Source organism: Pristiophorus japonicus, chromosome 1 (assembly GCF_044704955.1).
Source record: "Pristiophorus japonicus isolate sPriJap1 chromosome 1, sPriJap1.hap1, whole genome shotgun sequence".
Taxonomy (NCBI): Eukaryota; Metazoa; Chordata; class Chondrichthyes; family Pristiophoridae; genus Pristiophorus; species Pristiophorus japonicus.
This window is the reverse complement of record NC_091977.1, coordinates 13,700,466-13,727,579: the sequence shown is the minus strand read 5'-3', so window position 1 is coordinate 13,727,579 and position 27,114 is coordinate 13,700,466. Positions and strand designations below refer to the sequence as shown.

Sequence of the window (27,114 nt, the reverse complement as noted above, 5' to 3'; positions counted from 1 at the left end):
ATCCCATCCATGCTTTTGTTATTTCCAGACTTGACTATTCCAAAGCTCTCCTGGCCGGCCTCCACATTTCATCCTCCATAAAATTGAGCTCATCTAAATCCCGACTGCCCGTGTCCTAACTCGCACCAAGTCCCACTCATCCATCACCCCTGTGTCCGCTGACCTACAGTGGCTCCCGGTCCTTCAAAGCCTTGATTTTAAAATTCTCATCCTCGTCTTCTCATCCCCTCCCAATCTCTGTAACCTCCTCCAGCCCTACAACCTTTCAAGATCTCTGCGTTCCTCCAACTCTAGCCTCTTACACATCCCCCCACTCCCTTCACTCCACCATTGGCGGCCGTGCCTTCAACCACCTAGGCCCTAAGCTCTGGAATTCCCTCCCTGTCTCTCCTCTTCTCTCCCCTCCTTTAAGACGCTCCTTAAAACCTACCACTTTGACCAAGATTTTAATCACCCCTCTTATCTTATGTGGCTCGGTGTCAAATTTCATCTGTTTATGGCCCTTCGAGGCTGCTCCACCATGCATTAAGATCATGGCTAATCTTCGACCTCAACTCCACTTTCCCGCCCCATCCCTATATCCCTACAAATCCTCATGGGATTTTTACCAGCGTTAAAGATGCTATATGTTTATGTTTAAAGATGTGTTCGGGAGGGAGTTGGATGTGGTCCTTGCTGCTGGGGGGGTCGGGGGTGTGGGGGGGGAGGTGCTGTGGTGGGTGATCAGCCATGATCTTGTTGAATGGCGGTGCAGGTTCGAAGGGCCGAATGGCCTACTCCTGCACCTATTTTCTATGTTCCTATATAAATGCAAGTTGTTGTAGTTTTAAACAACAGAAATAATATGGCTATTAAGACAACAAATGCAGAAAATAAAGAAATATTTAGCCAAACAGACTGAAATCACCTCATTTCATGGATCTCCTCACAGTCCAGGGAACTCAATTTGAAAATCTATGCTGGACTTTAAATAGCGCCTTTCACTTTACAGCCAATTAAGTATTTTTGGAGTGTCGTCACTGTTGTAATGTAAGAAACATGGTAACCAATTTGAGCACAGCAAGCTCCCACAAATATGATAATGACCAGATAATCTGTTTTTGTTCTGTTGATTGAGGGATAAATATTTGCCAGGACACCTGGGAGAACTCCCCTGTTCTTCCTTGAAATAGTGCCATGGGATCTTTTACACACCCTTGGTTTAACATCTTATCCGAAAGAAGACACCTCCCTCAGCACTGCAGTATTAGCCTAGATTTTTGTGCTCAAGTCCTTAGAGTGGGACTTGAACCCACAACCTTCTGACTCAGAGGAAAGAGTGCTACCCACTGAGCCACAGCTGACACTATAAGCAGTTGATGTTAGATATTAGACAACAGATGCTTCACACATGCTGTAAGATTCCAGCTCCTTTTTAATAACTCTGGAAATTTTTCATTCAAGTGCTTCATGAAGATAACAATACCATGAATTACAAGGGAGGTTAAGAAAAGGTGCTGTAGCTGAGAAAGATTCGACAGATAAGATGCTAATTGCTACATTCACTTCTGAGTTGACAATATACGTGTGAAGCCACAGGAGCAGGGCAATGAGCCAAAGGCATCTCGGCAGAAAGCTGTGGGTTTCCGGAGCTGCTGCCTGTGGGTGCTATTTGTCACACCCCGGTCGCAGTTTGGAGAATCACATCATGCAGCTCATTCTCACAATGGACAGTAGCACCTTTTACATGGTTCGGACCAGCTGGTGTCGCTGAAGGACCATCAGTCTTAATTTATAATCGCACATTAGTAAAGATGAGGAACAAACAGAATTCGCCGATCCGACGTTAGGCCACATTTGTAATTGCCAACGTGTTCAGCGGAGGGAGGTGGCCGTGGATGTGTTTAGATACAGCGATCGAGAAATTCGGTGCGCACTCACGTTCGGACCAGCCGTAGAAGTCTCGGCTCTCGTGATACAGTGGAGTTACCGCCCCCCTGAAAGGTAGCGGAGCGCTAACTCAAGTGCTCCACTTCCTTTCTGGCGCGGGAGAGGGGCGACGGCCACGTACGAAGGGCCCTTCCCCGAATTAAAGGGAAGGTCCCAAGTTGCATACTCTGCATACGAGGAACCCATCTACTTGGACCAGCGGGAGGCGCGGAAGGCGGGGGAGGGGGGGGCGCGCCGCACGATCAACTCGGAGACTCAAGCAGAGCGATCGCGGCACCAACCCCGCGACCAAAGCGGCACTAGAGCGGAAAGGAAACTGGGAGTTTTTTTATCAGCAGCAGTCAGACACCTCCCCTTTAAAGTTGCCCCGGTACCCGCCCCCCCCGAAGTGATTGCTGTCATTGCACGATGAAGCTGCAGGGGGCGATACCCAATTTAGGGTCCGGGACGTCAACGGGCTGATGCGTTCGCCGACGATGTCACGATCTCCGGGCGCAGGAGATCAGGGCACAACGACATAGCGCTGCCGCTAAACTCCCGCCAAACTTAGCGGGAGTCATTAGCGGCGCCGGGCTGGGTCGCAAAGTCGTTTGTGGCCCGGGGGGGGCGCTCACGGGAGGTGTAGAGTACCCCAATTTCTCCCCCAGAAGGTGCCATAGGAACGCTTGAAGGCAAACAGTTAATTATTGTGCAGTGCGAAGCTTGTGGTAACTAAATACAGCAGTAAGTTCCCACAATGAGACAAATGACTTTTTAGTCTGTTTTTGGTGGTGTCACTTGAGGAGGAAATGTTAACCAAGACTTTGAATGGTACAGATATAGCGCGGTGATCTGCAGTTTTAGTGTCTCTCCCTGACCATGGTGTTAATATAGATGCTTATTTGATGTGTTCCATTACAAATAGCACAATCTTTATTTTCTGGTGAGAGATCATTAGCCCAACTTATTGTCCAGATGCATCGATGGTGCCTGTTGTCCTTAGCAATTCTTCCATTTTTCCCAATAACGCTGCATCGTTTGCAACATCAAGATTGCCAAATATTTGCTGTTTCTCCTTCCATCGCGCAATCGCTTCCTCAAATATATCTTGAACTTCCTCCTCCTATGGTGCAGTCCCTAAAACTGAACGCAGCACAGCAGATAAGATCTGACCAATGTGCTGTAGCAGCACTTCCTTACTTTTACATTCTACGACTCTTCTGATGAAGACCAGTGAAGAAATCAGGGCTGAAGGGGGCGGATAAAGGGAATGCTTTCCCTCATCGACTGAGATAATTCCGGCACTGCTCAACTGGGGTCACGACCTGCCGTAACTGGGTCCCCTCCCCCCCCCCGCCACTCACCCTCATATTACCCCCAATCTGCAACAGATGCCACAGATTTTCAGGATTTCTGGGGCGCCTTTTGTGAGAGGGGAGGTGGAGGAGTTTTATTCGGGAAATCCGGAGGTCCGGAGGTTAAAATTACCCCCTCTGTCTCAGTCAGGTTACAGAATCATAGAATCGTACAGCACAGGAGGAGGCCATTCGGCCCATCGAGTCCGTGTGGCTCGTACGAAGAGCGATCAAGTTAGTCCCACTCCCTCCGCTCTTTCCCCATATCCTTGCAATTTTTTCTCCTTCAAGTATTTATCCACTTCCCTTTTGAAGGCTACTATTGAATCTATATCGCCCACCCTATCAGGCAGTGCCTTCCAAATTCTAACTACTCGCATAAAAAAGTTTTTCCTTATGTCGCTTCTGGTTCGTTTGCCAATCACCTTAAATCTGTGCCCCCTGTTTATCGACCCTTAAGCCACTGGAAACAATTCCTCTTTATTTTCTTCAGGATTTTGAACATCGCTATCAAATCTTCTCTTAACCTTCTCTGCTGCAAGCAGAACAATCCCAGCTTCTCCAGTCTATCCATGTAACTGTAATCCTTCATCCCTGGAACCATTCTAGTAAATCTCTGCTATACCCTCGCCAACGCCTTCAAGTCCTTCCCAAAGTGTGAAGAAAAAAAAAACGGGCAGAACCGTGGGCCGCATGCAACATAAAGGGCTGGATTTGCATTCTATTGCTGCCTCTATTCGCGCCCCGGAGGGGCGGTAATAGCTGCGGAAATGGTTATTGCCCGGTGCGGCCAGCTACCAGCGCCCCGCCGGGACATTCGGTGCCGGTTTTGCGGAGGCGCTGTGCAGTACCGCCCAGGAGCGTCGCGCTGGTGTGCAATGTCCCCGGTTGCAACACCGCTGTGAAATTTGTTTGGAACGGGACAGTTAGCGCCCCCTAGTGGGACCGCCAGGGAAAGTGGGCAGTCCCAGCTGTTCCGGCGGCAGTGAGGGGAGGAGTGACCACCTGAGGTAAGTGTGATTGTTTCCCGAGTTTTATTTTTGCGATTTATCTTTATATTGGGTGAGCAAGGTATTGGGGAATGTTGTTTGTGGTTTTTATTGGCGGTATTTATTTCCCCAGGGAAGCCTCTCTTCGGGCACTCCGAGGGCCGACTCTTTAGCTCGGGATTTTCAGTTGCTCAGCCGGCCCAGCGCCCTAAGAGAGGTGCGCTCCACACTCAGGGCCCAGCTGCTGAGATTTGTGGCTGCAAACGCAAACCATTTCCTGGCGTAAAATTTACCGTCCTGCCATCGTTATCGGTAGAAAAACCGAAAATCCAGCCCAAAGGACCAACACCTCATCACTGACCCAACAGCAGAGCTCTCTGGCTTCAACCTCCCTCGAAGACAGTGGAGCGCTCACTGATCTCATGCAGGGCATGGACGATGTGGCCACAAATGGACGATGAAGGATGATCTGAAGTGCAGCTGTGGCCATGAGTCCCAGACCATGGAACACGACACATCAGCCTGCCCACCGAGATCTGTTGCGGGAGGCACCTCATTTCTCCACTCGGCATCTCAGGAGGACATAGAATAAATAGCCAAGCCAGACATCCCACTGTAAGCTTTTTCTGTAATACGAAACAACAATTTGAATCCAGCAAAGTTTGGAAGGTTGTAACTAATGGATCACCAATTTCCTCGGCTGTTTTTCAAATAGCCTCGGGTAAAAACTGTCTGGGCCTGGGGACCTCTTCGGCTTCTGATTCATTATTTTACGGCATACAATTTTCCTGCTTATTCAAAGAACATGTTCAAATCGACCAGTTTAAGAAGTTGAATTCAGTGTAAAAACAAAATCTGGAAATTAAAAACCTGCTATCAGTAAAAGTGACATCAAAGCTGTCGCAATGAATTAAAAAGCCCAATTGGTTCACTAGTGTCCTTTATAGAATCATAGACTGGTTACAGCACAGGAGGCCATTCGGTCCGTCGAGCCCGTGCTGGCTCTCTGCAAGAGCACTTCAACTAGTCCCACTCCCTGCCCTTTCCCCGTAGCCCTGCAAATTTTGTTCCTTCAGGTACTATCCAACTCCCTTTTGAAAGCAGCGATTGAATCTGCCTCCACCACCCTTTCAGGCAGTGAATTCCAGATCCTAACCACTCGATGTGTAATAAAGTTTTTCCTCATGTCGTCTTTGGTTCATTTGCCAATCACCTTAACTCTGTGTCCTCTGGTTCTCGACCCTTCCACCAATGGGAACAGTTTCTCTCGATCTACTCTGTCCAGACCCCTCATGATTTTGAACACCTCGATCAAATCTCCTCTCAATCTTTGCTGGGCCTGGGGCTGCAGCTCCATCCGCCCCATGGTTAAACCGCCCTGGGCCGATGTTACGGAGGTGGAAGTATGCGGTCTTTGTGATAGAGAGGATGCGGGGTCAGAGGCACAGCTCAGGACCAAATAGGACAGCGTGGTTGCGAGCTGTCTGGTTCAGCCTCAGAGGAAGGGGCCAGGGAGGGGGATGCAGTCAGTAGCTAGGGAACGGAGTCTTTGGCAGGGACCGAAAACAATGGCTTCTGTCTTCCCAATATTTAGTTGGAGAAAATTGCGGTTCATTCAGGACTAGATGTCGGGCAAGCAGGCCGACAACACAGAGGTGGTGGAGGGATTGAGAGAGGTGGTGGTGATGTAGAGCTGGGTTTCGTCAGTGTACCTGTGGAACCTGATGCTATATGTTTCTGGGTAATGTCACACTGGCAGGGTGTAGATGAGGAATATGAGGGGACCAAGGATAAATCCTTAGAGGATTCCTGAATCTTTAAATGAGCAATATGTTAACAGGTTAAATTCAATTATATACAAGTTATAATATTTCCTTTAGCCACAGTAGCTGTTCATTGTGACAAAAGATTGGCCCAGAAATCCCGGTCTGCCTGGGTCCGTACGAAGTTTCTACGTACCCGGGAAGACATCGGAAAAGTTAGTTTTCAGCGCACAATGTGCATGCACTGAAAACCGGCTTTTCCGATCTGTCAAGTTTCTGGCTTGACAGATCTCGCGCATATTGGGAACGAGGACATTTGCAAGGGCAAGATTGCGGGATTTACCCATCTCTTGCCCAGTTAATGCCCTCAAAACTCTTGCGCCTGATAAAAGCAGGCGTATAACCTACTGTTGTTACAGGCGTAAGAGTTTTAAAACACACAAAAACATTGTAAAATAAATTTTTAAAAATACATGTTATTGTTAAAAACCCTCCCCACTACGGTAAGTTTATTTTAAACCATAATTTAAAAAACTTTTTAAAAAATCGGAAAAATATATAATTTTTAAATCCATAAATAATTTTAATTTAAATTAATAAAAACATGTTGTGCATTTTTTAAATCTTTTATTATTGCATATTAGTGTTTTAGGGGCTGTTTCTCATTCATAATAATGGAACTCCAACTTACAGAGTTCCCATTATTATGAGTGAGAATATACTTTACCTGATTGGCTGCCCAGAGCCATATGACTTCAGCTCCAGGCCTGTGCATGTCCCAACGTGAATGCGCTCCGTTGCACAAGAAGAGGAGGCCTCGACTCCGGGATCACTGGCGCGCATTCGGCCAAAAGGTAGGTGCGCATCTTCTGTCCTAATTTTAGTCGAACGCCCGCGGGAAGAAGAAACCAGAATTTCTGGGCCATTATTAATCTTCATTAACAGTATTTGCTATTAGTTATAGATCACATTGCAACCCTTTTAAAGAATTCCATACAATGGTTATTGCAGTAACTATCATGCTGTAAGGAGAGAGTCATGCTGCTGTTTAGGATTAATTGAATGGAAATCACGACAAGGGAGTTGCTATGAAATTGTATCAGTCGTGCCTTGCACAGTGTTACAGGGATTGCCAAGAAACCTAAGGCACTGATAGACACAGTGAGTCTGAAGTGTGCTATACCTGTTCAGGTTGCGCGGCCCCTAGATTTGGTGGGCCGTCCTGGCAGGGTGCAATGGGAAATGGGAGGTCTGACTGAAGCTTTGTGCCAGGCTGTAGGCCTTGGGGCCTTCTGACTCCTGTTGGAGAACAGCAGCGAGAAGGCCTTTGGGCCCCAAAATCCTGTGGCTGTAAAAAAGTTACCAATTTGGTCCTCTTTGCCGAGATGACTGGCCCCCTCTAGACCTACTGATTTGAGATGGTAAGGAGCACCAAGATTGTGACCCAGTGACGATAAAGGAACAGCGATATATTTCCCAAGTCAGGATGGCGTGTGATTTGGAGGGGAACTTGGAGGTGATACGCCTGCTGCCCTTCTCCTTCTAGGCGGTATAGATCGCGGGTTTGGGAGTTGCTGCCGAAGAAGCCTTGGCGAGTTGCTGCAGTGCACCTTGTAGATGGTACATACTGCAGTCACGATGAGCCGGTGGTGGAGGGAGTGAATGTTGAAGGTTGTGGATGGGGGGCCAATCAAACGGGCTGCTTTGTCCTGGTTGAACTTCTTGAGTGTTGTTGGAGCTGCACTCATCCAGGCAAGTGGAGAGTATTCCATCACCCACTGACATGTGCTTTGTAGATGGTGGAAAGGCTTTGGGGAGTCAGGAGGTGAATCACTCGCTGCAGAATACCCAGCCTCTGGCCTGCTCTTGTTGCCACAGTGTTTATGTGGTTGGTCCAGTTAAGTTTCTGATCAAAGGTGACCCCCAGGATGTTAGTCACGGATATTCAATGGCAATGGTAAAGCCATTGAATGTCAAGGGAAGGTAGTTATACTGTCGCTTGTTGGAGAGGATTATTGCCTGGCACATGTGTGGCACAGTTGTTTCTTGCCACTTAGGTTGTTCAAGTCTTGTTGCATGCGGGCACGGACTGCTTCATTATTTGAGGAATTGCGAATGGAGCTGAACACTGCAATCATCAGCAAACAACCTCAATTCTGACTTTATGATGAAGGGAAGATCGTTGATGAAGCAGCTGAAGATGGTTGGGCTCAGGACACTGCCCTCAGGAACTCCTGCAGCGATGTCCTGGGGCTGAGATGATTGGCCTCCAACAACTATAACTATTTTCCTTTGTGCTAGGTATCACTCCAGCCAGTGGAGAGTTTTCTTCCTGATTCTCATCGATTTCAGTTTTACCAGGGCTGCTTGATGTCAAGGGCAGTCACTCTCACCTCACCTCAAGAATTCACCTCTTTTGTCTATGTTTGGACCAAGTCTGTAATAGGGTCTAGAGCTGAGTGTTCCTGGTGGAACCCAAACTGAGCATCAGTGATCAGGTTACTTGTGAGATAGTACTATCGATGACTCCTTCCATCATTTTGAGGATGATTGAGAGTAGACTGAAGGGGCAGTAATTGGCCAGATTGGATTTGTCCTGCTTTTTGTGGACAGGACATACCTGGGTAATTTTCCACATTTTCGGATAGATGCCAGTGTTGTAGCTGTACTGGAACAGCTTGACTAGAGGCGCAGCTAGTTCTGGAGCACAAGACTTCAGCACAACAGCCGGGATATTGTCGGGACCCATAGCTCTTGCTGTAACCAGTGCGCTCAGCCTTTTCTTGATATCACATGGAGTGAAATGAATTGGCTGAAGGCTGACATCCATGATGGTAGGGACTTCAGGAGGAGGCCGAGAAGGAGCATGTAATAGCCACTTCTGGCTGAAGCTGATTGCAAGCATTTCAGCCTTGTCTTTTACACTCCAGTGCTGGGCTCCGCCATTGTAGAGGTTGGGAATGTTCATGGAGCCGAAAATCCGACATGTTCCACAATGGGTGAGCGGTCCTCTCCATTGGATTACCACCCAGCTGGTAAGGGCGAAAATGACCCCTTCAGCTTCAGGAGCCTTTCCTATATGAACTGACGTACATTTACATCCTATTGTATAGCAGGACCATCAGGTAGTTTACTGGGAAGATTCCAGCTGTTTGCTGTACCCAATAGCTCATGAATATTTACACCAACAACAACATACATAGGGCCTTTGACGCAGTAAAACGTCCCGAGGTGTTAAAAGACAAAACAGATAAATTTGATACCGAGCCGCACAAGAAGAAATTAGGACAGGTGACCAAAAGCTTGGTCAAAGAGGAAGGTTTTAAAGAGCGTCTTTAAGGAGGAGAGAGAGGCAGAGAGATTTAGGCAGCGAAATCCAGAGCTTAGGGCCTAGGCAGCAGAAGGCACGGCCACCGATGGTTGAGCGATTATAATCAGGGATGCTCAAGAGGGCAGAATTAGAGGAGCACAGACATCTCGGGGGGGTGGTGAGGCTGAAGGCAATTACTGAGATAGGGAGGGGCAAGGCCATGGAGGGATTTGAAAACAAGGATGAGAATTTTGAAATCGAGGCGTTGCTTAACTGGAAGCCAATGTAGGTCAGCAAGCACAGGGGTGATGGGTGATCGGGACTTGGTACGGTTAGGCCACGGGCTGCCGAGGTTTGGATCACCTCTAGATAGCAGGACTATCATGTTGTCTACTGGGAAGCATCCAGCTGTTTGCTACACACAATAGTTCGTGAATATTTACACCAAAGGGAAATATGTAAAGCTGATTAGCGCCAACATGTTGTAAGAAAATCCCATTTAATTATTCAGTAGAACCACCTCACCTGTACACTGGGAAGGAAATCACCATGGCATGCAGCATCTTTCAAACATATAACGCTCAAAGGAGTTTTTATCATTCACTGCTTTATACGATTTCTTCACTAAAGATAGCAAACAGAGTCAAATGAATCCTTCAAGATTTAGGCTGAGCCCCATTCTTTATCTGAACGCAGAACTCCTTGGTGGCCCAGTAGTTAGAATTCACTGCAACCATAACCCAGGTTCAATTCCCTGTCTGATTCTAGTGTAGCTCGTTGGTCCAGGGGTATGATTCTCACTGAGCAATTTGCTACTGAAGATTGTGAGACATCCCAGGTTCAAACCCAAGACGAGTCTGAATTTTTCTTATGGGATCTGGAGATCGGGTGGGAAAGTTGAGGTTGAAAATCAGCAATGATCTTATTGAATGGTGGAGCAGGCTCGATGGGCCATATGGCCTACTCCTGTTCCTTATGTACACACATGCCTGGTGTCCAGAGCAGTGTAGCAGTGAAAGAAAGAAAGACTTGCATTTCGACAGCACCTTTCATGATCATCAGACATCTCAAAGCTCTTTACAGCCAATGAAGTACTTTTGGAGTGTAGTCACTGTTGTAATGTGGCAGCCAATTTGCACACAACAAGCTCCCACAAATAGCAATGTGATAATGACCAGATAATCTGTTTTGTTAATGTTGAGTGAGGGATGAATATTGGTCAGGACACAGGAATAACTGCCCTGCTCTTCTTCAAAATGGGATATTTTATGTCCACTTGAGAGAGCAAACGGGGCCTCAGTTTAACGTCTCATCCAAAAACAGCACCGCACTCCCATGGAATGTTAGCCCAGATTTTTGTGCTTAAATGCCTGGAGTGGGACTTGAACCCACAACTTCTAAACCCAGATGCACATGTGCTGCCCACTGAGCCACAGCTGACACTGGTATAAACCATGTCCAATCCTAGTATTAAAGGTCTGAGTTCTGGGCAAATGGATTGGAAAATAAATTATCTTTAAGAGCAGCCCTCCTTGCTAAGAGCGTTTACATTTCGTAACATTAGGAATAGACTTGATGCCTTCAAGCAGGAGCTGAACTGGCTCTTGACTTGTGAAGGGATCGCAGCATGCTGAAGGTAAGTGGGTAATTGGTCCATGTGATCTGCTGGACTGGTTTCGACTGCCTGGAAGGGTTGGAGAGGAACTTCTCGCAGTTTTTGCTCCTTTATGGCCCTGGCTTTTTTCTCTGTTTTTTTTTGCCTCTCCCAGAAGATGATATGGCTACAGGGGTTGGTGGAAAGTTTCTCCTTATGACGCTTGAGCAGATCATTGCAGGGGTTGAGTTGGTGGGAGTGGGGGGATGGGGGAATGCAGTGGTGGGAGGGATGCTGTGGCCAAAAATATGCTTCTGGCGGATGGGTGAACTGGTAGTTTACCTCCTGCTCCCTGACCCCCCTTGACCCTCCCTTGGCTGTCTATTCTTGTGCCCCAGACTTTCCGGCCTGCAGATGAGCCCCTAGCCTTGCGAGCATCTGCTATTGGCATTGGAACCGAGGGACATCCCCCCTGAAGCCTGCACTTTTGCGGGACCATCGATAAAGTTTCCCAGAACGGGGACATCTCGACCCTTATGTTGGGACGCACATTCCCCTCCTCCCCTCTCCCCCACACGACAGAGTATTGGGGCCGTTGTGCGAGGATTGATCAAAGTGATTTAAGGAGGCAATAAAATTTACACGTACCCAAGTTAACTTTGGCAAAGGAGTAAACGAGAAGACATGGGAAATGTGACCTTGGCCAGTCATCCATAAAAGGCTGCAAACAGGATAATCTTTCACAGTAATCCACTTGCCTTTGATTTTCTAATGTCACTGGGATCACGTAACATGCAGCAGTTCATCATATTTATGAGGTAAATATTGTTCTGCCTGCATGCTTCTCCTGGAAAATTCTGCTCCTTCTAAATATTCATAGTCCTTTAATAATAGACCTTACTTATGTGTCTGCCTGCCCCAAGTAATGTGTTTCAGAAATAGCAGACTCCGGGTCACTTTGCTTATAAGAAAAAATAAGAAACCCCAACAACTGAGTTTTCTGCGAAACTAGCTAATCATTAATGAAATTCTTAAATCCTCTAATGCCGTCCAGTAGTTGCTGCACTCAACCAGCGTTAAGCACGCTATCTTGGTACAACAGCTTGTGACCACGCACGGCAACCGCTAAATTACGAGTCTCTCCTGTAGATTGAAAAGTTTTAGATGGTGCACAGTACAGCAAAGTGCAATAGATGAGGATTTAAGTCTGAAGCGTCTTACTGATATATCCCTTACGGTTGAGAACAGGAGATATGGGAAATTTTTAAAGTAAAAGGAAGACTTGCATTTATAAACACCTTTCACGACCACTGGACATCCCAAACCGCTTTTTGAAGTGTAGTCACTGTTGCAATGTAGGAAACGCGTACAATTTGCGCACAGCAAGTTCCCACAAACAGCAATGTGATAATGACCAGATATGAGAGGTGATCTTATCGAAACGTATAAGATTATGAGGGGGATTGACAAGGTGGATGCAGAGAGGATGATCGGAGAGACTAGAACTAGGGGGCATAATCCTAGAATAAGGGGCCGCCCATTTAAAACTGAGATGAGGAGGAATTTCTTCTCTCAGAGGGTTGTGAATCTGTGGAATTCGCTGCCTCAGAGAAGCTGGGTCATTGAGTAGCTTTAAGACAGAGATAGACGGTTTCTTAACTGATAAGGGGTTATGGGGAGCGGGCAGGGAAGTGGATCTGAGTCCATGATCGGATCAGCCATGATCTTATTAAATGGCGGAGCAGGCTCGAGGGGCCATATGGCCCACTCCTGCTCCTATTTCTTATGTTCTTATAATCTGTTTTTGATGTTGATAAATATTGGCTCGGGCACTGGGGATAACTCCCCTGCTCTTCTTCAAAAGAGTGCCAAAGGATGTTTTACTTCCATCTCTGAGAGAATAGACAGGGCTTCAATTTAATCTCATCTGAAAGATGGCACCTCTGAGTGCAGCAGTCCCTTTTAGAATTTTATAGAATTTGTATTTGCAGCCTAGATGTTTGCACTCAAGTCTTTGGAGCGGGACTTGAACCCACAACCTTCTGACGTGGAAAGCGAGAATGCTACCCACTGTGCTACAGCTGACTCATGGGGGCTCTTTAATAACAAAAGCAAAATAGTACGGATGCTGGAAATCAAATGAAACAGAAAATCCAGGCAATATTCAGCAGCTCAGGCAGCATCTGTGGAGAGTGAAACAGAGTTAACGTCTCGGGTTGGTGACCTCTCACCAGAAGTTCTGACACAAGTTCATTTACCTGAACTCTGTTTCTCTCGCCACAGATGCTGCCTGACCTGCTGAGTATTTCCAGCATTTTCTGACTTTAATAACAAGTGTTCTCATTGTACAAGGGTGGGATTTTCCAGGCTGTGTGATCAGTGCACTGCAAGCCTTGTGCTGGTCTGATCATATGAACAGCCCATTACACTGGATCTTGTGGGCTGGGTTACCTCCCGGCCTGATGAGAGCAGGCTGGAATGCCCAGCACATTCTAAAGGATACCATTTAGAGATATGGCCATATTTGATTGAAAGATTCTGGCTGTCTGACCAAAGACTATGGGACAAAAGAAGTGCCTTGAAAGGACCAACAGATGGCAACACAAATGTGAAGACCGGAAACAGACTCGATGGGCGAGTGATGGAGCATCGAGCTCCTGTCTGATGGGTAGAAGAGTGAAGGTTTTGGTGCATCAATTGGACGCGAGGAGGTTTGAGCTGATGACTCCAGTGCAGGAGATGATGGCCAGATTCAACACTTTGCAGAGTTACTCACAGTACCTGGGATCATATGCCAAAGAAGATGGCAGACCTTCAGAAATCTACCTAGGAGTTACTACACTGCAGTACAATACACCAGGCAAATTGAACAAGCACAAATAGAATCATAGACACAGAAGGAGGCCATTCGGCCCATCGTGCTTGTGCCGGCTCTTTGAAAGAGCGATCCAATTAGTCCCGCTCCCTTGCTCTTTCCCCATACACCTGCAATTTTCTTCCTTCAAGTATTTAGCCAATTCTCTTTTGAAAGTTACTATTGAATCTGCTTCCACCACCCTTTCAAGCAGCGCATTCCAGATCATCATAAGTCACTGCGTAAAAAAAAGTCTCCTCATCTCCCCTCTCTGGCTCTTTTACCAATGACCTTAAATCTGTTAAATAGTTAGCGACCCTTATGCCACGGGAAACAGTTCCTCCTTATTTACTCTTCATGATTTTGAACGCCTCAACTAAATCTCCCCTTAACCTTCTCTAAGGATTATATCCCCAGCTTTTCTGCTCTCTCCACGTAATCGAAGTCCCTCATCCCTGGTACCATTCTAGTAGATCTCCACTTCATTCTCTCCAAGGTCTTCACATCCTTCCTGGAGTGTGGTGTCACGAATTGGACACAATACTCCAGCTCACGTCTAATCAGCGATTTATAAAGGCTCAGGATAAGTTCCTTGCTTTTGTAATCTATGCTGGATGTCAAATTTGCCGAACAGTGAAATAATTTTACAGTCTTTTCATTGTTTACTGTATGTACCCTCATCATCATCATCATAGGCAGTCCCTCGGAATCGAGGAAGACTTGCTTCCACTCTCAGCATGAGTTCTTAGGTGGCTGTACAGTCCAATACGAGAACCACAGTCTCTGTCACAGGTGGGACAGACAGTCGTTGAGGGAAAGGGTGGGCAGGGAGCCTGGTTTGCCGCACACTCCTTCCGCTGCCTCCGCTTGATTTCTGCATGCTCTCGGCGACGATACTCGAGGAGCTCAGCACCCTCCCGGATGCCCTTCCTCCACTTAGGGCGGTCTATGGCCAGTGACTCCCAGGTGTCAGTGGGAATGTCGCACTTTATCAGGGAGGCTTTGAGGGTGTCCTTGTAACGTTTCCTCTGCCCACCTTTGGCTTGTTTGCCGTGGACATGTTCCGAGTAGAGCGCTTGCTTTGGGAGTCTCGTGTCTGGCATGCGGACTATGTGGCCTGCCCAGCGGAGCTGATCAAGTGTGGTCAGTGCTTCAGTGCTGTGGATGTTGGCCTGGATGAGGACGCTAATGTTGTACTCACACTCTCGAAGGGCACACATTCAAGCTGCAACTTATAATTGAACGCCTTGGCACACTTACACAAGGGCTTCAGATGTAAAGGTGGGATAGCCGGATGGTGAAGGACCGAACACTAGCGCCTAGTCTTCAGTCACTTACAACCCTTTATTAACAGAGACACACATTGCATATATTGTGCACCCCCAAGATAAGCTTTTCCTTCCCGAGCCAGCTCCCATGTATATGAACACAAGAGAGTCCCCAATTAATACCCCCCCATCTGAATACAATTAACATCAGACAGTAACCACAACCTGGATGCTTGATGCATGGTCAGTTACTGCCGGCTGCAGATTGGTCACTGTACGTGCTCCAGCACAAGGGGGCACAGGGGTACCTCAATTCCAAGAGGCACACACCGGCACCCACCCAGCAGGGTAAACCAGTAAAGGCACACACACTGCCTGCTAAGGGATAATACATTGCTGGCCTTTATTTCAACTCTGTTAATACAGATTACTTTTGACAAAGTGGAATAAGGTCGGAGCAGGCCAAAGGCTAGGCATCAAAGGTTGTTCAGATAGTGCAGGAGGATGATGTATTGAGTCTTTATACCGTGCACATGTGGACAGGACAGTTGAAGGTAAATTCACCAATCCTGCTCTCCCAGTGGGGAGGGACACGGAGAGGAAGCCCGGGTCAGAGAATCAGCAATGTGGCACTGCACCCCATCTCCCACCCACTGCCCCGTGGAACACAGCACCCCAATGGGAGTGAAGCGTCAGGAATGTGCCCATTTGTGCATTGGGTGGATCAAGCACTTCGCCGATGGCATCGATTATACAAGTCTGGCATACAGCCTTTTCGAACCAGCTTTCAGTGCGAGTATCTCTTTGGGTCATTGCCAGCGTCCTGTGCTGTCATTGGCCCTGGCTGGCCCTCCCTCTCCCCGCCCCCCCCCCCACTCTGGCCGCGTTTTCCTGCAATATGCACTGGGATCCGCCCAGACATCTGAAGTACTGTTTCACGCTGACAATCAAATGCTCAACAATTATTCCCGTGTCTGCACGGGTCACATTCTCAAGTGTTTATGGCTGTTGCAATGAGATCATAAGCCAGGGCTGAATGGGGTAGCCTTAATTTCCTAGCGCACATCCTCCCATTTTGCCTTCTTTAAATAAGGCAGGCGTGCTTGATTGTCCTACAATAAACAAACTATGCCTGCTGCTGTGATGTGGGCATTGACCTGTATTATCCTGTGCTGACCACCTGCACAATCATGGGATGAAACATCCCACACTTTTCCTAATACTAGATTGATTCCTGGGTAGAAAGGATTGTCCAATGAGGCAAGATTGAGTAAAATGGACCTTTCCTCTCTGGAGTTTAGAAGAATGAGAGGTGAACCCATTGAATAATTCTTAGAGGGCCTGACAGGGTAGATGCTGAGAGGTTATTTCCCCTGGCTGGTGAGTGAAAAAAAGAAAAGTATTGCATTTCTATAGCACCTTTCACAACCACAGGACATTTCCTTTACAGCCAGTGACGCATTTTCTTTTTAAGTACAGTCACTTGTAGGAATGTAGGAAACGCAGCAGCTAATTTGCACACAGCAAGCTCCTACAAACAGTAATGTGATACTGACCTGGTAATCTGTTTTTTATTTGTGATGTTGGTTGAGTGATGGCAAGGGCACCAGGTATAACTCCCCTGTTCTCCAAAATAGTGTCATAGAATCTTTTACATCCACCTGAGAGAGCAGGCTTAGTTTTGGTTTAACATTTCATCCAAAAGACAGCACCTCCAACAGCCTAGATTTTTGTCTCGTCTCTCTGGAGTGGGACTTGAACCCACAACCTGCTGACTCAGAAGCAAGGAGTGCTACCCACTGAGCCACAGCTGACAACACAATAGTCTCACTGTAGGAAGTCGGCTATTTAGGACTAAGACGAGGAGAAAATCTTCATTCAGAGGGTTGTGAATATTTGGAATTCTCTACTCCAGAGGGCTGAGGATGCTCAGTCATTTAAAAGAAATAACATTTACAAACAAATAAATGTTATTGCTTGCTTGCTGCTCTTTTAAAATAAAACATAAGATAGTTGTACAAGGCATATCTGTCGTAAATTTTGCCCTTCGTATTTCTGCTTTGGGATTTGTACTCTGACTTGGCTTCGGATTGAATTGGTTTCCACAGGACCTTGTAGTCAGTCAAATGTTTCACACAGATGCAAGCCTGCAGCACAATTGCAAACTGCTGCACAGTATTGATTCCCACTTAACAGCAATCAATGGAATGGAAGCATTCAACCAGATATTTATTAATTGGTCCGTACTACGTGCCATAAGACAGAAGGAATGCTGTATCCCACTCAACTTTATTCCCATATTCGCAGCGCTCCATTATTAAGAAGAAAGGTACGTGTGATAGAGTGTGGGTATGATAGCGTGATTATTGAAATAGACTTCCGAATAGAACAAGGAGTTGGGATAGGGGCAGGACACCAAGGCAACTTAAAACTAATATAGTCTTTTCTCTGCTTTCATTCTGTCCCCCTCCTCAAGTTGCTGCTTCTTCATTTTTTAAATATTTAAAAACAATTACAACAGTGTCTGCATTTCAAAAGTACTGTAAAGCACTTTGGGATATCCTGAGGTCGGGAAATGAACGATACAAATGCAAGTTTTTCCTTCATTGCTTTATTCTTACAATCTTATGCTCAAAGAGCTTAATGATTATGGATGGATAATTTGTGTTTCTCTTCCCATCCTTAATAGACACAGATGCCTTAGTTCCCTGCTTCGTGTCAGCCATGGCTCAGTTGGTCGCACCCTCACCCCTGAGTCCAAATGGCTGAGTCCAAGTCCCACTCCAGACATTTGAGCATAAAAATCGAGGCTGACACTCCAGTGTTGTACTGAGGGAGTGCTCCACTATCCAAGGCGCTGTCCTTCGGATGGGACGTCAAACCGAGGCCACGTCTGCTCTATCAGGTGGACTTAAAAAAATCCTACGGCACTATTCAAAGAAGAGCAGGGGAGTTATGCCCGGTATCCTGGCCCCTCAGTCAACATCGCTAATAAACAGATTATCTGGTCATTATCACATGTGGAAGCTTGCTGTGCGCAAATTGGCCGTCACGTTTCCCTACATTACCACATTGACCTCACTTCAAAAAGTACTTCCTTGACTGGAAGGCGATTTGGTCCTGAGGCTGTGAAAGGTGCTCTATAAATGCATATCTTTCTTTACTGTATTGTACTCTGAATTTTACCTTTGATTAGTCTTTATTTCAATAAATAGTTAGGCTTTGTGCGTGAAGCACCAGACGTGATGTCAAATCCGCTGTTGAGCAGTTTCACAGTGTTATAGGCAGTACTGCAGGCGGTTATAAGATGGTGGCAGACTGCCAGTCTCACAGCCTGGTCCTCCTCACGCACAGGTCCCTAATTGATGTGACCGAGACACCATTAATACGTGTGCATTTACACTGATATTTTTAAAATACATTTTATCCGTTTAAACTTCACGGCAAAGATGATCACAAGCAGTAGGTGGCAGCAGCACAGCGTTAGACTTCAGTGGAAATGTTTTCACATTTTTGGCCGAGGTAAACAGACTCCTAGACTGGTCATTGTTACCCATACTGCTATTGCTCCCTTTAGTTTAGATCTTGTTCTGCTCTGCCTTCCTGCACAAATCAAGTTTATGAAGACAGAGTAAACTGGGAGAAACTGTTTCCACTACCGGGAGGGACAGTAACCAAAAGGACACAGATTTAAGGCAATTGACAAAAGAGCCAGAGAGGGCGATGAAAAGACATTTTACTTACGCAGCGAGTTGTTGTGATCTGGAATGCACTGTCTGAAAGGGCAGTGGAAGCACATTCAATAGTTACTTTCAAAAGGGAATTGGATACTGAAAAGGAGAAATTGTCAGCACTCTGGGAAAAAGAGCAGGTGGGAGTGGGACGAATTGGGTAGCTCTTTTCAAAGAGCTGGCACAGGCACGATGGGCTGAATGGCAGTCGCTATGAGTCTTTCTTGAGTGGCAGCTGTGGCTCAGTGGGGAGCACTCTCGTTTCTGAGTCTGTGGGTTCAAGTCCCGCTCCAGGGACTAAAGCACATAAATCTAGGTGGGGACACTCCAGTGCTGCACTGTTGGAAGTGCTGTCTTCCAGATGAGACGTTAAACCGAGGCCCTGTCTGCTCTCTCAGGTGTATGTAAAAGATCCCATGGCCCTATTCTGAAGAAGAGCAGCTGAGTTATACCTGGTGTCCTGGCCAATATTTATCTCTTAATCAACATAACAAAAACAGATTATCTGGTCATTATCACATTGCAGTTTGTGGGAGCTTGTTGTGTATAAGTTGACTGCTGCGTTTCCCACAGGACAATGGTGAATGTACTTCATTGGCTGTAAAGCGCTTTGAGACGTCTGGTGGTTGTGAAAGGTGCTATATAAATGCAAGTTTTTCTTCTTTGACCCGCAGTCAGTTGATATCATGACGATTCTTTATATGTGAGCCTAGATGATGAGGGTTGGCAGACCTTGTGGGTGTCAGTCGCAATCGAACCCAATCCTGTCCTCCTCTGATGTTTATACACGTGTTCCCCACTGGCGGTGGCTGATTAGCAACTGGGAGTAGGACCGTTATCTTATTCTCCCTCCCTTAGCACCGAGCTCAGTTGTAGCTCCCCCTGGTGCCACCCTGGCCTCGACTGAGATCAGTTCGCTCAGCACAGGCAGTAGTCGAACTTGGGGGCCTTCCTAGGGCGACTATCTCAGCCAGCAGCTGACTACAGCATCAGCTTGCAGTTATTCACAGGAGCGATTAGCAAACAAAATATGACACGGGGCCATGTAAGGTAACTAGAAGCTTAGTCAAAGAAGTAGGTTTTCAGGAGCATCATAAAGGAGGAAAAAAATGGAGAGATTTAGAGAGGGAATATTTAGAGCCAATTTTCTTAAATCTGTGTTCTCTGATTGCTGGTCCTGCCACTGAAAATAGTTTCTCCTTATTTACTACATTACAACAGTGACTACACTTCAAAAAGTACTTAGTTGTCTGTAAAGCGCTTTGGGTCGTCCGATGGTCGTGAAAGGTGCTATATAAATGCAAGTCTTTTATTTATTCTATCAAAATGCCTCATAATTTTAAACACCTCTATCAAATCTCCCCGAACATTCTCTGCTGTAAGGAGAACAATCCCAGCTTCTCCAATCTCGCCACATAACCTAAGTTCCTCATCCCTGGTAGCATTCTAGTAAATCTCTTCTGTACCCTCTCCAAGGCCTTGTCATCCGTCCTAAAGTGTGGTGCCCAGAATTGGACACAATACTCCAGCTGAGGCCGAACCAGTGATTTATAAAGGTTTACTATAACTTCCTTGTTTTTGTGCTCTATGCCTCATGGAACTTTACACCTGTGAGGTAGTAAGTAATTGGCGTTATGGGAAGGGGAGAGGTGAAAGTTTGCAAGATTGGATAAAGAGGTTTGAACTAGCGAGCTTTTAGTTCGGCTTTTGGTTTCCGACTGGGGCAAAAAAGTGAGGTTCAGAAAACAGGGAAGGCACAGTCAGGCTGCAAAACAGGCCAGACCAGTCACCCTGGGTTACCCGTACAACGTCTAGGTTGCTGGTTACAGAGAGGGAGTGGCAGAGCCTAGCTAGCAAGATCTTGCACCGATGGAGGGTAAAGTATACCCACGCCCCCCCCAATCAGGAGGGTAAAATATACCCCGCCAAAAATAAATGTTCTCATTTTTATTTTTCATTTCAGATTTTTCCCACATTGAACTGCGAATCCTCGCACACCTCACCTCAGACCCGGAACTCCTGAAACTGTTCCAGGAACCAGAGTCACCAGATGTGTTTTCCACCCTTGCTTGTCAGTGGTAAGTGTTGCAATCTCCAAATCCAAAAGTGATGAAATCGGCATGATTTACTAAAAGCCAGCTGGCTCCTTACCAGCAGAACTGTGACCCACCGACACTATTCACACTATCACTGCTGTCGGCACACCGCACACAGTTCCCGGAGAAGGTTAATTAGCCTGGACAACGTGGTGTGAGCTGTGGCACAGTGGGCAAGGTCAGTACTGGTACTGGGCAGGGTCCGCCTAGCTTTTGTGCTCAAGTCTCTGGAGTGGGTCTGTGAACCCACAACCTCCTGATCCGGAGACCAGAGTGCCACCCACTGAGCCCCGGCTAACATTCGTTTTCTACAATAGCTTGTTCCGCTTTACAGCTGCCATAGCTTGCCTCTGTGTCGCTCGGCATGGGTCTGAACACCCCAGTGACCATAAAGGGCTGGTGTGCCCGGGGCAGGTGGAAATGTTTGGACAACCAGCAGCCAAATAAAGATGGTCACCACCTGCGCCTTCAACTGGCAATCCCGCATTCTGGGTTATGGTGACATTAAGTGATATGTGGTGCCTGGTTGAGTTGACGGTCTCCCAAACCCCAGTAGCAATGCACAAGTGTCTGTTGCTCAACACTGTAAGCACCATTGTTGGAAGTTTGAACACATGACCTTCTGACCGCATGACTTCTGATCATGTGACCTCTGATCACGTAACATCAAGTGGGAAATTTAAATGACTGATCTCCCAGGCCGGAAGCATCGCTTGAGATATGAATGCCCAATTCCGGAAGATTCCCGTTCATTCCGGGCGGGGTTGGGAACCCTACGTTAGTGCCTCCCCTGATTTAGTTGCAGGAGTAGGTATTGTGATTGTTAGGGTAGATCCTTTCCCCTTTGTCTCCCTTCAGTCCAATAGCTCACCTCAGCTTGGTTTAGTATGTATGGAGCCAGCTGTGATTGGCATCTCGCTGAATGAATTCTTATTTGTTTTAATTATTCATTCTCGGGATGTGGGCGTCGCTGACAAGGCCGGCATTTATTGCCCTTCCCTAATTGCCCTTGAGAAGGTGGTGGTGAGCCGCCTTCTTGAACCGCTGCAGTCCGTGTGGTGAAGGTACGCCCACAGCGCTGTTAGGGAGGGAGTTCCTGGATTTTGACCTAGCGACGATGAAAGAATGGCGATATACTTCCAGCTCAGGATGGTGTGTGACTTGGAGGGGAACGTGGAGGTGGTGGTGTTCCCATGCACCTGCTGCCCTTGCCCTTCTAGGTGGTAGAGATCGTGGGTTTGGGAGGTGCTGCCGAAGAAGCCTTGGTGAGTTGCTGCAGTGCATCTTGTAGATGATACACACTGCAGCCACGGTGCGCCGGTGGTGGAGGGAGTGAGTGTTTAAGGTGGAGGATGGAGGGGGCCAATCAAGCGGGCTGCTTTGTCCAATTACAGGCACAGACTGGAGTTTCGAAGCTTTCCAGTCATTTGATCTCCAGCATCAGAGGACTGAGCTTTGAGAAGAGGCTGGAGAAACTTCAATCATGAAAGGAGGTGACTAAAAGCTGTGACCTATTTAGGATAGCAGACAATACAGAGTGTATCCATCTTGTGATCTACCAAACTGGCAGTTCAAACACTTGATCACCAATTGCTGCTTTCTGTTGTGGTCTCACTAAAAGAAACCAGAATGTTACCCCAAAGCCTTTCCTGTGTGAAATCGTCTCCTTTTATTGCCTCGTCTGAACACGATGCAAATTATACCTCTGTCTATTGAGGAGAAATCAGAGGCGTAATAAGGTGTATAGTTGTCTGAACGCAAATCAAAGCTTTTTGCTTAATGTTACGCGTGGGTCATTAAAGCCGGCTGTACAAGTAGATAATGCCAATAAAGAAGGCAAATGGAATTCTTGGTTTTGAATCTAAAGAAAGAAAGACTTGGATTTATATAGCACCTTTCACGACCAACAGACGCCTCAAAGCGCTTTACAGCCAATGAAGTATTTTTGGAGTTCTAGAGACAGAGGAGGTAAAATTCAACTTCAGCAGGGACACAGCTTGGGCAGTAGTGGATTGGTTGACTGTTATACACCTCGCCTAATTTTCTTTTCATTGACTCAGATGGAACGGATGTTTGGGAGGGGCGTGTAACAGACAAATAATCCGCCACCATCCGTTTTACTCCTCCGCTGAAGTGGAATTTCACACCCGGGGGATAAAACAATCAAGGAAATCACGCTGAATCTGTACAACACCTGAGTTAGTCCAGAGTTTTTTATATGTTCTCAGAATGTGGGCGAGACCACGTTTAATGCTTGTCCCAAGTTACCCGGAAAACATAGAACATAGAAAATAGGTGCAGGAGTAGGCCATTTGGCCCTTCGAGCCTGCACCATCATTCAATAAGATCATGGCTGATCATTCCCTCAGTACTCCTTTCCTACTTTCTCTCCATACCCCTTGATCCCCTTAGCCTTAAGGGCCATATCTAACTCCCTCTTGAATATATCCAATGAACTGGCATCAACAACTCTCTGCGGCAGGGAATTCCACAGGTTAACAACTCGCTGAGTGAAGAAGTTTCTCCCCATCTCAGTCCTAAATGGCCTACCCCTTATCCTAAGACTGTATCCCCTGGTTCTAGACATCCCCAACATTGGGAATATTCTACCCGCATCTAACCTGTCCCATCCCGTCAGAATCTTATATGTTTCTATGAGATCCCCACTCATCCTTCTAAACTCCAATGTATAAAGGCCCAGTTGATCCAGTCTCTCCTCATATGTCAGTTCAGCCATCCCGGGAATCAGTCTGGTGAACCTTCGCTGCACTCCCTCAATAGCAAGAATGTCCTTCCTCAGATTAGGAGACCAAAACTGAACACAATATTCCAGGTGAGGCCTCACGAAGGCCCTGTACAACTGCAGTAAGACCTCCCTGCGCCTATACTCAAATCCCCTAGCTATGAAGGCCAACATGCCATTTGCCTTCTTCACCGCTTGCTGTACCTGTATGCCAACTTTCAATAACTGATGAACCATGACACCCAGGTCTCGTTGCACCTCCCCTTTTCCTAATCTGCCGCCATTCAGATAATATTCTGTCTTCGCATTTTTGCCCCCAAATTTATCCAAATTATACTGCATCTGCCATGCATTTGCCCGCTCACCTAAGTCACCCTGCAGCCTCTTAGCATCCCCTTCACAGCTCACACCGCCACCCAGTTTAGTGTCATCTGCAAATTTGGAGATATTACACTCTATTTCTTCATCTAAATCATTGATGTATATTGTAAAGAGCTGGGGTCCCAGCACTGAGCCCTGCGGCACTCCACTAGTCACTGCCTGCCATTCTGAAAAGGACCCGTTTATCCCGACTCTCTGCTTTCTGTCTACCAACCAGTTCTCTATCCACATCAGTATATTACCCCCAATACCATGTGCTTTGATTTTGCACACCAATCTCTTGTGTGGGACCTTGTCAAAAGCCTTTTGAAAGTCCAAATACACCACATCCACTGGTTCTCCCTTGTCCACTCTACTAGTTACATCCTCAAAGAATTCCAGAAGATTTGTCAAGCATGATTTCCCCTTCATAAATCCATGCTGACTTGGACCAATCCTGTCACTGCTTTCCAAATGAGCTGCTATTTCATCCTTAATAATTGATTCCAACATTTTCCCCACTACTGATGTCAAACTAACCGGCCTATAATTTTCTCTCTCCCCCCATTTTTAAAAAGTGGTGTTACATTAGCTATCCTTCAGTCCATAGGAACTGATCCAGAGTCGATAGACTGTTGGAAAATGATTACCAATACATACACTATTTCTAGGGCCACTTCCTTAAGTACTCTGGGATGCAGACTATCAGGCCCTGGGGATTTATTGGCCTTCAATCCCATCAATTTCCCTAACACAATTTCCCGCCTAATAAGAATTTCCTTCAGTTCCTCCTTCTCACTAGAACCTCGGTCCCCAGTACTTCCAGAAGGTTATTTGTGTCTTCCTTCGTGAAGACAGAACCAAAGTATTTGTTCAATTGGTCTGCCATTTCTTTGTTCCTCATTATAAATTCACCTGAATCCGACTGCAAGGGACCTACGTTTGTCTTCACTAATCTTTTTCTCTTCACATATCTATAGAAGCTTTTGCAGTCAGTTTTTATGTTCCCGGCAAGCTTCTTCTCATCCTCTATTTTCCCCCTCCTAATTAAACCCTTTGACCTCCTCTGCTGAATTCTAAATTTCTCCCGGTCCTCAGGTTTGCTGCTTTTTCTGGCCAATTTATATGCCTCTTCCTTTGATTTAACACTATCCTTAATTTCCCTTGTTAGCCACGATTGAGCCACCTTCCCCGTTTTATTTTTACTCCAGACAGGGATGTACAATTGCTGAAGTTCATCCATGTGATCTTTAAATGTTTGCCATTGCCTATCCACCATCAACCCATTAAGTATCATTTGCTAGTCTATTCTAGCCAATTCACGCCTCAAACCATCAAAGTTAGCTTTCCTTAAGTTCAGGACCCTAGTTTCTGAATTAACTGTGTCACTCTCCATCTTAATAAAGAATTCTACCATATTATGGTCACTCTTCCGCAAGGGGCCTCACACAACAAGATTGCTAATTAGTCCATTCTCATTACACATCACCCAGTCTAGGATGGCCAGCTCCCTAGTTGGTTCCTCGACATATTGGTCTAGAAAACCATCCCTAATACACTCCAGGAAATCCTCCTCCACCGCATTGCTACCAGTTTGGTTAGCCCAATCAATATGTAGATTAAAGTCACCCATGATAACTGCTGTACCTTTATTGCATGCATCCCTAATTTCTTGTTTGATGCTGTCCCCAACCTCACTACTACTGTTTGGTGGTCTGTACACAACTTCCACTAGCGTTTTCTGCCCTTTGGTATTCTGTAGCTCCACCCATACCAATTCCCCATCATGCAAGCTAATATCCTTTCTTACTATTGCATTAATTTCCTCTTTAACCAGCAATGCCACCCCACCTCCTTTTCCTTTCTGTCTATCCTTTCTAAATGTTGAATACACCTGGTTGTTGAGTTCCCAGCCTTGGTCACCCTGCAGCCATGTCTCTGTGATGCCAATTACATCATACCTGTTAACTGCTATCTGCGCAGTTAATTCATCCACCTTATTCAGAATACTCCTCGCATTGAGGCACAGAGCCTTCAGGCTTGACTTTCGAACACACTTTGCCCCTTTAGAATTTTGCTGTAATGTGGCCCTTTTTGCTTTTTGCCTTAGGTTTCTCTGCCCTCCACTTTTACTTTTCTTCTTTCTATCTTTTGCTTCTGCCTCCTTTCTACTTCCCTCTGTCTCCCTGCATAGGTTCCCATTCCCCCTGCCATATTAGTTTAACTCCTTCCCAACAGCACTAGCAAACACTCCCCCTAAGACATTGGTTCCGGTCCTGCCCAGGTGCAGACCGTCCGGTTTGTACTGGTCCCACCTCTCCAAGAACCGGTTCCAATGTCCCAGGAATTTGAATCTCTCTCTTCTGCACCACTCCTCAAAACACGTATTCATCTGAGCTATCCTGCGATTCCTACTCTGACCAGCACGTGGCACTGGTAGCAATCCTGAGATTACTACTTTTGAGGTCCTACTTTTTAATTTAGCTCCTAGCTCCCTAAATTCGTCTTGTAGGACCTCATCCCGTTTTTTACCTATATCATTGGTACCAATGTGCACCACGACAACTGGCTGTTCACCCTCCTTTTTCAGAATGTCCTGCACCCGCTCCGAGACATCCTTGACCCTTGCACCAGGGAGGCAACATACCATCCTGGAGTCTCGGTTGTGGCCACAGAAATGTCTATCTATTCCCCTTACAATTGAATCCCCTATCACTATAGCTCTCCCATTCTTTTTTCCTGCCCTCCTGTGAAGCAGAGCCACCCACAGTGCCATGAACTTGGCTGCTGCTGCCCTCCCCTGATGAGTCATCCCCCCCCCAACAATACCCAAAGCGGTGTATCTGTTTTGCAGGGGGATGACCGCAGGGGACCCTTGCACTACCTTCCTTCCACTGCTCTTCCTGTTGGTCACAAAGCTGGTGGTGGGCCTTCTTGACCCAGCGACGATAAAGGAATGGTGATATCCAGGGCAGGATATTGTGTGACTTGGAGGGGGAAGCTGTAGGTAATGGTGATCCTGCATTATTGTCGTTCTCAATGGTAGAAGTCACAGAGGAGGAACCTGCTTTCGGAGTGACCTTGACAAGTTTCTGCAGTGTATTCTGTAGATCGATCGTAGTGCAGTCACAATGAGCCGGTGA

The 27,114-nt window shown here is 46.6% G+C and overlaps 1 protein-coding gene across 1 annotated transcript in view; it reads left to right on the top strand.

The window, feature by feature from the left end:
- Positions 1-27,114, top strand: part of poln (polymerase (DNA directed) nu) — a 520,953-nt gene that overhangs the window by 335,697 nt on the left and 158,142 nt on the right. Inside the window, exon 17 of the mRNA XM_070877627.1 lies at positions 20,736-20,850. Within this exon, the coding sequence (XP_070733728.1) occupies positions 20,736-20,850 (115 nt within the window). The remainder of the gene's footprint in view (positions 1-20,735; positions 20,851-27,114) is intronic.